This window comes from Tauraco erythrolophus, chromosome Z (genome assembly GCF_009769465.1).
Source record: "Tauraco erythrolophus isolate bTauEry1 chromosome Z, bTauEry1.pri, whole genome shotgun sequence".
In the NCBI taxonomy this organism is placed as follows: Eukaryota; Metazoa; Chordata; class Aves; order Musophagiformes; family Musophagidae; genus Tauraco; species Tauraco erythrolophus.
Genome location: NC_141496.1, coordinates 4,797,353 through 4,806,970, shown reverse-complemented (window position 1 = coordinate 4,806,970; position 9,618 = coordinate 4,797,353). Strand labels below are relative to the sequence as shown.

General features: G+C 42.3%; 1 protein-coding gene across 1 annotated transcript; it reads left to right on the top strand.

Annotated features, from left to right (window-relative positions):
- Positions 1–890: 890 nt before the first annotated feature.
- Positions 891–7,802, top strand: LOC104382442 (urea transporter 2). Its single transcript, XM_009990394.2, has 8 exons — positions 891–1,038; positions 1,760–1,949; positions 2,313–2,441; positions 3,526–3,718; positions 5,054–5,201; positions 5,815–5,949; positions 6,896–6,945; positions 7,626–7,802. The coding sequence occupies exons 1-8, from the start codon at positions 891–893 to the stop codon at positions 7,800–7,802; spliced, it is 1,170 nt and encodes a 389-aa protein (XP_009988696.1).
- The last annotated feature ends 1,816 nt before the right edge of the window (positions 7,803–9,618 follow it).

Genomic DNA, 9,618 nt, shown 5'->3' with positions numbered 1-9,618 from the left:
CTGGTTCTGTTTTCGCTCAATGACATATTTGTCTTGCCTCTTCTTTGTCTTGACAATTACCAAGAATTAGTCTTACTCTTCGGGAAGCTGAATACACCCCAGGGAAAAGTTTGGCTCGTTTAGATTTGCTGACTTCATATTGAGAATAGACCTTCAAACAAGTAATGCACTGGCTATAGGACCTTATTTTTGAACTCCAGTGTTTACAGTTAGGTGTAAGTCTCTGATCTCTGTACATGAATAAAGCTGTCTACAGCTGTATGGGGTGCCAAAGGGTATCCAGCAGTTCCTAATCTAAAGGGAATGTCTTCCATAGGAGATTCCATCTCTGCCAGCCCTGCATGGATGCTCCAAACACCTTATTTAGGCCTAAAGCAGCAGAGGAAACCTAATCATTTAAGCAGCTTCCTAGATTGTGGTTCAACTTCTACTAACTTTTGTGTTCAACTTCTACCAGTTTGAACCTTGAGATAAGCTTTAACTTCTGTGAAACCAGTGTCTCTTGACTTGCTCTTCTTGAAGTCACCCTTTAAATCATGAGCTGCTTGATTTCTAGAAAACATGGTATAGCTGAGCAGAGTGTTAAAATCAAGTGAAATACTGCTACGACACAAGGCTCAGTGGTTCCTTCTGGTGGTCAATCTATGACTGCATGAAAGTCTGGAAGGACAGGGCAGGGTCCCAAGAGCACAGGAAGAGAGAATGTACTCATGGAGACACGAGAATCAGGTGTTCAGGGTAAGGATTTTCCTCTTTCTGGCTCCAAAATAACACGTGGTGAGCAATAATATGTGGTAGAGAGAATAAACAGGGATCAGTAAGATGCATTGTAACGAAGTATCATTGTTTTTCTTTCCTCTCGAATTTTACCAAAGGCTCAGAACATCAACATGGAAAATAGTGTTGATGTCAAGACAGAAACCAAGGGGGAAAGAAAGCCAATAAAGCAGAATCCACTGAGCAAAGCTGGGAAGAGAGTCTGCAGAGCCCTTGGGTACATCACTGGAGACATGAAGGAATTTGGAGCCTGGCTAAAAGGTAAAGCTACTTCATCATGACTAATTAGGGGATTCCAAAGAAGAATTACATCAAAGGAGTAATAACTAACTTCTCAGTAATGTGATTCAAGTTGAATTATTACAGAAACTACCTCTTCCCTAATTTATTTCCATTTTGTAGGGAAAAAATCAGCTTTGTGCAGAGATTCATATATTGCTTAAATCCTGAGGATAACTGAGGTGACATTTGCCTCCAACATGCCATGTACAAAGTAAATTTAGTTCCACAGAACATAACTAAGGATGGTTATTCTGTGCTCCGCCATTCTTCATAACACTCCCTGTCCTTTCAGCTGAGCAGTTTCTGTCAAGCCTAATGCCACCGTGAAGTTAAATTACACATAGGTAGGTGTGTTTAGTCCCCGTGATAAATCAGCAGTGAGATAGACACACGCTTTGCCATCTGAGGCACAGACACCATAAATTGGCTGTTTCGTATGAAACTGGTCCAGGGTACTTTATAGCAGGGGACTCTGGCAACCACGTTGTTCATCTCAAGTTTTCCAGCTGTAAGGCTTCAGTATAGACCATAATAAATCCCAGTCAGGTTTTACAGTCTTGTTGATTCATTGCTTCAGTCATGCTGCCAAGTTCCACTGCCAAAACTCTTCCAGAGTTTAAAAAAATCCAAACATCTTGAATCAGTATCATTTGCACACAGTTTTTTTTTTGTTTTTATTATTTAATTTGCTCTCTCCCAGATAAACCTCTCATGATCCAGTTTATTGACTGGGTGCTGCGTGGGATATCCCAGGTGATGTTTGTCAACAATCCCCTCAGTGGGCTTATGGTAGTTGCTGGTTTCCTGGTGCAGAACCCGTGGTGGACACTCACAGGCTGTTTAGGAACAGTTGTCTCAACTTTAACAGCACTTATTCTGGGACAGGACAGGTAAGCCCACCCATTTCCCCTTCAGAACCAGACTCTCACTGCAATGCTGATTTACACGTCAAACAAGTGACATGGATGAAAAGCATGTATCTAGCCTTTGCTGGCTACATGTCTGGTCTGGTAGGACCAGACAGATCTTCCCACCAACTGCAACTGATGCAAACAGACACTGGACGTAACTGCAGAAGGGGTAGCTGGGGCTGAGGGGACATGAGACTCAAGTATGTGAAATGAAGGTCGGCGCACAAGCCTTGGCAGGTCATCATCACAGAGTCACAACCGGGTGGGGAGGGAGGGAGGGGGTGATGTAAACAAAGCACCCACAGGGGAGAAGACTTCAAGACGGTGGTTTCTTTCATGCAGATCAGCCATTGCAGCAGGCCTGTATGGCTATAACGGGGTCTTGGTGGGATTGCTCATGGCCGTCTTCTCCGCTAAGGGAGACTACCACTGGTGGCTTCTGCTGCCCGTAGCACTGGTGTCCATGACGTGGTAAGTCGGATGGCTCCTCTGCTTCCTATTCCAGTCGCAGTGACCCCACACTGAGAATGAGCCGTCGCATTTTCAGGCACTATACAGACTACGATGGGAAAGAAACACAACTGGCACATACGTGCTACGAAACCTGTATCATCATTTGCCTCTTTAAACTTGAATGTAATCCCCAAATAAATAAAATACCCACGTAACCACAGATAAATCCAATGGGGAAAAGGAAAATCGATGGCTGATCATGTGTTATTCAATGCCCTAAACGTTAGCCATATTTCTGCAATGCGTCAATTCATTTTTTTCTCAAGAGGAACATTAACTACTCCCTATCACTATCAACCACAAGTGTTTCATCTATTTAAGCCACCATATAAAAATGTCATGAAAATTTACCTCTCCAGGCACAGAAATTGTTGTTCAGTGGTCCCAAGATGCGATGGTTGATGCTAAGGAAAACAAACAACTAATAATACTTTACTCATATGTATTATACCATAATCTGCTAGATATTCAGACAGCAAAAATTTTGGTCTTTCACCCCAAAATGTCTAGTTGTCACACATATCATCTGTCTTCCTGAAGTTCATGTCATGTTATACTCACTTTAACAAGCACAACTTTGATGTCAGCCTTACTTCTGATCCATAAGCTTGAACAAGGACACCCAGCTACCCTCATAGTTCACTCAGACCTGGCACCAGTGTCCTGAGTTCAGTGCACTTCAAGCATTAACAAAAAAAAATTAAACACTGAGACTGAGCTGTGGAATAACTCCATTAAGCCACTGGATCCATTACATCACTGGATCCTCCACACAAGTGGATCTTAGCTCCTTTATGGTAACCAAATTCATTGCATATATTGCATAACACAACAGGAATCTGTACATTGCTAACAGCCCTGAGAAGGGTAGGAAATTTACAGAGTGATCCTAGCATACCTCTGATTTTATCAGAAAGACTGAGGAAATCAAACAGCTTTTTTAAAAAAAAGAGTTAATTTCCTGCAGCTGTTCTTTTCTCTTTGAGTTTTCTTTTTGCCTAGCTGACAAGCTCCTGGTAAGACCATTTTGTTCTTCTTTCAGCCCCGTTTTCACCAGCGCTTTAGGCTCAGTCTTCTGTAAGTGGGATCTGCCTGTTTTCACCTTGCCTTTCAACTTGGCCTTGACCCTCTATCTGGCTGCATCAGGATCCCATAACCTCTTCTTCCCTACAACTGACATTCAGCCTGCAACAGCAACACCAAACATCACCTGGACGGATGCTGAAATGCCAATGGTAGGACACCCTAAAGATAACAGTCTTCTCCATTTACAAAGAATCCTGCTATGGAATCGTATTATCCTCCTTTCTGTTACTGCATTATGGCCTGGCAATATAAAATTGCCTTTATAAGACAGTTATTATCCAAAATGCAAAGGTTTACTCTAGGAATTGGCATTTTTGATAGCTTGAAAATAAGCTTTTTCATATCTGGTATCTTTCATTTACAGTTGGATCTAAATTATAATCTTCAAAGAGCCTCTAGAATCTAATTACCTATTACTGTGCATCCATAGATCAACGTCCCATAGATAAGGTTGTACTGAGACTAACTCATAGGTTAATTTTAGTTTTCCATATAGAGAATGCTATGTTTTTTAAATTGCACCTTTCTGATTAAAAGTGAGCAAGCAGATGTTAGAAAGGAAAAATGGTTACAAACTTGGATACAGGCACATGTTCACATCTTTTTAGTTAATGTTGAAGTGGGACCTTTAAAAAAAAAAAAAAATTATCCTGCATAGCGTGGTAAACAACATAGATATTAGAGTAATAGCTTTCCCCTATTGCTCAGTGGACTATTTTGAGGGGTTCCCAGGGAGTGATTAAGAAAAAGAAGTTAATTGACACTAAATAGCAATCCACACAAGTGACATTTCTAAAAGAGTGTTTACCATGGTGCATGATTTTATGGGGACCGTAAATAGACTGTTCCATGCGGAGGAACACAACATTTTGACAAAGTGTCTTAAGCTGTAACCAAGTTGAGCTCTGTCCCATCAACCCAGAAACTCTCCTTCATATTCCTAGTGAATCCCAGCGGAGTTTCAGGTATATAAACACATCAGGAATACAGCCTTACCAGTCTTGTAATTCTGGCCAAGCCATTACTGGCCATTTAATCCTCAGATCTGCCAGCTCAGAGGCAAGTATCCTCTCAAAGTCATTGTCTACCTGAGCATTTCTGTCTCCTAGATTCACTGTTATCCACCACAGCAGCATGTAAAAATGCTCAAGTCAGCAGCATGTGTAAAGATGATGAGCAAACCCTTCCACATCCTTTCACAAAAGACTTTTGCGTTTGATGTTGAAGCAAAAAGCCAGCAGAGGAGCTCATGGCTAGGGAACAAGGCATGACTCATTTTCATCGAAGGGGAAACCCTGTGGAAACACTGCTGTCTCCCAAGATGTGTTCAAACTTTCCACTTACAATCCAGAAAGAGAAACTGCATCCAACTAATGCCAAACATGAACGGTCAAGAAAAATAATTTGGGGAAAAAAAAAAAAGTGAAATTACTAAGCCAATAACAAATTGCCTTTTTCTTTTTCTTCTTTTTAAATTCCTGCAGCTCCTGCAATCCATTCCAGTGGGGGTGGGTCAGGTTTATGGCTGTGATAACCCCTGGACCGGGGGAATTTTCCTGATTGCTTTATTTCTCTCTTCTCCACTCATTTGTCTGCATGCGGCAATTGGATCAGCAGTGGGGATGCTGGCAGGTAAGGATTTGACTGTGTCACAGATTTATATAAAAGCATGGAAAAAAATAAAAGAGGAACTGCAATGAGTGGAGCATTTATAGTCATAAATGCTTCTTCCACTGGAGAATGACTGCTTTAAAATATATATATATATACACACTTCTGTTTTAAGAATTCTTTTGATTAACTTCCCTATTCTCTTACCTACTTTATGATGGTGGAAATCTCCAGAAGAAAGAAGAGTATTTTTGGCTGAAATGAATTTTTATCATTAAATACTTCGTTTCTGAATATATCGTGATGGTTTTAGGAGCAGCTTAATAAAAGCCATAGCCATCAGTCTGAATGTGCAGGCCTCAGGGATGCATTTGGAGTTCACATGTACACTCATTCACTCACACATCTTCTGCCGAAATCATATGGCCAAGTTTAGCTCAGCAGCACAAGGAAAATCGTGCCGTGATCGCATTAGATTAAAGTGGCTTTAGTCTTCAGACAGTAGCAACACAACCACAAACAGGAACTCGGTGTACACGTGCAGGCTCGAGCCCTAAAAAGTTGAATTCATGCCATTTCTAGCTGCTTTTATCTCTTTGGCCAAGGGATGACACATCTTTGACTTATTTTGCAGCACTGAGCTTAGCCACACCTTTTAGCAAGATCTACTCCGGCTTGTGGGGCTACAACAGCTCCCTCTCGTGCGTGGCGATTGGAGGCATGTTCTGTGCTTTCACCTGGCAGACACATTTGCTGGCAATCGCCTGTGGTACGTGCCCTATGGATTTTCACTACCGCCGCGTTTCTTTCTGAAGTGAGACAAGATGTGTTTATACTGGAGGTGGGCTGAAGCCAGATGGCCACCTCTACGGAGGCAGATGGACTTAGGTGAGACCGACAAATGATGGAGCCAGATGTTGGAGCCGTTGCTCTAACGTACCCTGACAAAATAAAAGCAGTGCTTTCATTTTCAGCCAAGAGTTGTGCTCCAAATAAGAGATGGGATCGGGGGATGCTGATTAACTGAGGTCTTTCAAATTAGACGCTTAGTTTTGAGACATTGTGTTTATTCAACGTTGCTGGATGCATCACGTTGGATTTTCCAACCATAGATACAAGCTCGAATTCCTTCTTTGGAGAAGGACATGTCTAAACTTTAAGAAAACTGGAGCTCAAGATTAGTCCACACCTGGAGTTAGACAGTAGAGTTTCCCCAGTCTATTGAAATGGACACCAAAGGTATGAGCTAGGCAACCCAGAATGATTGAAGAATTATTTATAAGGCAATTCCACATGCAATTTCAATATCACAGTGAGCCGGGAGTGAAACTATTGCTCATTCAGTGCTCATATAAAAACGATTTAGCTTTGTATCTCATTGACCCACCTTCTGGCCTAGAGGCAGGAGAGATGGGGATGGAAGGGTTATTATCCTATTTAATCTCATCCATCAAAATACATGCTTTCCATGTCACTGCATTTTTCAAAAGCCTCTGTTTCTAGAGTCACACTTATCATCACTCCACTTCTTTTTTCTTTGTTTTGCCCTTTCCATGAGCTCCAGGTTGGAGGTGACACAGTGCAAAAAGCTTTAAGAGGGGGCTGTCCAGGCATGGTCATAAACACTGGTTGAGCTACCCAAGGCAATGTGAGAGACATTTGTCCTTGCTGGTTTCCTCCATGAACTCACCAGCAACTACCTTTCTTGTTCACAGCGCTCTTCAGTGCCTACCTGGGGGCAACACTGACTAACATGTTGTCTGTGGTAAGTAGCATATCAGCTAAGGTCTTGTTTCCAGCAGCAGATTTGAAAGCTGTATATTTTGCTGACTTGTCTGGCAATACACCAACACTCAGAGAACAATTCAGCCAAAGGTAGGGCTGATCCAGGAGGGGGGACGCTACCTGCCCAAGGGTTTGGTGTGGTTCCCACTGAAACAGGACACTTAAAATCATCACTTACCACTTTTCAGAGCTTGCAAGTGTTTCCAAAGCTCAGCCCTCAACACCTCTGAGACAAATATATGTCTATACTTTATGCCTGAAGTGCTTCAAAAAAGGGTCCTCCACACATGTACAGAAATCTCAAATTTGGTTTAACTACTTTGCCCAAGTGCCAAAAAGCAGTTAGTACAACAGCCCAGGGAAAAGCAGAATGCTTCTGGTATCCACTCCTGTCTCATCTCCATCCAAGACCACTGCAGATGCACAAAGATAAGGCAGCCTTCTCACCAGAGCTGGTAGATGTTGCCAGTTAATGCACAATGTCAAGATCTTCTAAAGAAATCCTGCCTCCCCAAGGAGAGGCTCCATGCAAAACCAAGTCAAGACTTCCTTGAGAAAGCTTGTTCCGAGTTGCCTGGGTCCAGGTTTTGTTCAAGGGCTGGGAGGATCAAATAAAAGACAGACACATAGTAAATAGGTGGTTTGTATTTTTCTTTGCAGTTTGGGCTACCATCAGGAACCTGGTCTTTTTGCTTATCTGCACTGACCTTCCTGTTGATGACCACAAACAACTCTGCCATCTACAAGCTACCGCTCTCCAAAGTCACCTATCCAGAAGCCAACCGAGCTTATTATCTGAAGATGAAGAGACATCAGAGGTCTTGCTGTGAAGTATAAAGACCCAAGAAGAGAGATACTTTGCAGGTTTTAAGGCAGGAGTGCAAGGTTTTTCAAAAAAAAAAAAAGCTTGATTTGTGTGCTACAACGTCAAAAGACCAAAGCAAAATCTCCACCTTCTGAGTGGAGAGACTTTTTCCACCATGATTGTTTGTTCTATACTAATTAGATACGACTGTGCTGTGCTGGAAGGACCTTTCCCAAGACCAAGCTGTAATGATTTAGAAGCACACATGCCTGAAAAGACACTTGTATTTTAAGCAGTGGGGAAATCACTTAGAAATAGGGGGGGGGGGAAAAAAAATCCGGTTGTGAAATTCAAATCACAGCAATCGGATGTAAAGCAATAAAGAAAGGAGCATCTCTCAGCATCTGATGGAACTCCAAATTAATGGCTAAAACTGGCTTACAACAGCAATAGGATATGTCTTAGCGAGCTTCATAGTAGCAGGGAAATGGAATAAAGAGTACCCCTTGCTAAGTAGAAAACAGGTGGTGAAGAATTCTGCCTGGAGGATCTCTCAAGCCCAGTGGAGAGAGATGTGCCCTAGCAATCATCACACCTGAGATGGACACAGATGAATTGCAGGCAACATGGCTAAAACTTGCAAGACTTGTGGTAAAAATCAGAATAATGGCAGGGAGAGGTGCCTATGAACATCCAAAAACTCAGGCTTTAGTTTGTACTAGGCTCTAAAATCTCATGAAAAATATGTTTCAGACCTACCCAGTTGCAGAGAAAAGTCTGTAAACCCAACACCAAGAAAGCAAATGCCAGTGAAAATAATATTATCCTAAAAAAAAAAAAAAAAGTCAGAAGTTTCATGATTTTATGCTAATCTCATTATTTTTCTCTAATACTCAAACTTGGTCATGGGTTAGCGAAGGAGAGGATAGCAGCAAAGCAACTGCTGTCCCTTTCCTACGCAATAGAACAGCTCTGTTCAGTCTTTACACAAGCAGAACTAATTTGACCTGATCTTCTTGACCTCTCTCCCCGCACCGTCCCCCTCAGCCCACAAACATCAAGCAGCAAAACACTGCACTGTCCCAGTCTGCTGCTGGCGTTGCTGCTCTGCCATTTCCCTCCACCCCATGATGGGAAGGGGATGGCTGGGGGACTGAGGGACATAGCAGAGCTCTGCAGCAGACCAGCCTTGTACCACCTCTGACCAGGCTCCTGGGGGTCTGCAGGTGGGGAAGGAGGAAGCTGACCTTGCACCCAACAGGCTGGCCACCTCAAGGGGTGCTAACTCAGCCACCTTTCTGCCTGGTTCATCGAGATACTTCATCTCATGACAAAGCTGACTTCTTCACCACAAATACTCCATGTACTCAGGTCCTTCAGTTGGCACAGTAAAGTCATAGAACGGTTTGGGTTGGAAGGGACCTTTAAATGTCATTAGGTCTAACTCTCCTGCCATGAGCAAGGACAACTTCAATTAGATCAGGTTGTTGCTCCTGGGAAAGTAGATCAAAACCTGTTTCTCTCGTGGCAGAGAAAATAAAAAGTAGCCCGTGAACAGTGCTACTGCTGATTTTTTATGCTGGGAAAAAAAAAATAAAACAACAAACCAACATGTCTTTTCACCAAAACCAAAAAGATCTGAGTGAAAAATATTTGGGATGAACTGCTAGCAGTATTTTCTGGTGAAGTGTTAGGTTTTCAGATGTCTGACAGTATTTCCATATGACTGATACTCCAGAGATCACTTGTAAAAACGTATCATTTGCTGTGTTTTACTTGATAAATACCTGCATAATACTGTGTGGATTTGATTTTTAAAACAAATGACAAACTCAAAGAGGTATAAGT

What these genes read in the sequence shown, in the direction of transcription:
- LOC104382442 (XM_009990394.2), top strand. Translation starts at nt 891, where the DNA reads ATGGAAAATAGTGTTGATGTCAAGACAGAAACCAAGGGGGAAAGAAAG. An exon ending in ATTTGGAGCCTGGCTAAAAG is followed by an intron (nt 1,039 to 1,759) that starts GTAAAGCTACTT and finishes GCTCTCTCCCAG; the next exon opens with ATAAACCTCTCATGATCCAG. An exon ending in TTTGCTGGCAATCGCCTGTG is followed by an intron (nt 5,950 to 6,895) that starts GTACGTGCCCTA and finishes TCTTGTTCACAG; the next exon opens with CGCTCTTCAGTGCCTACCTG.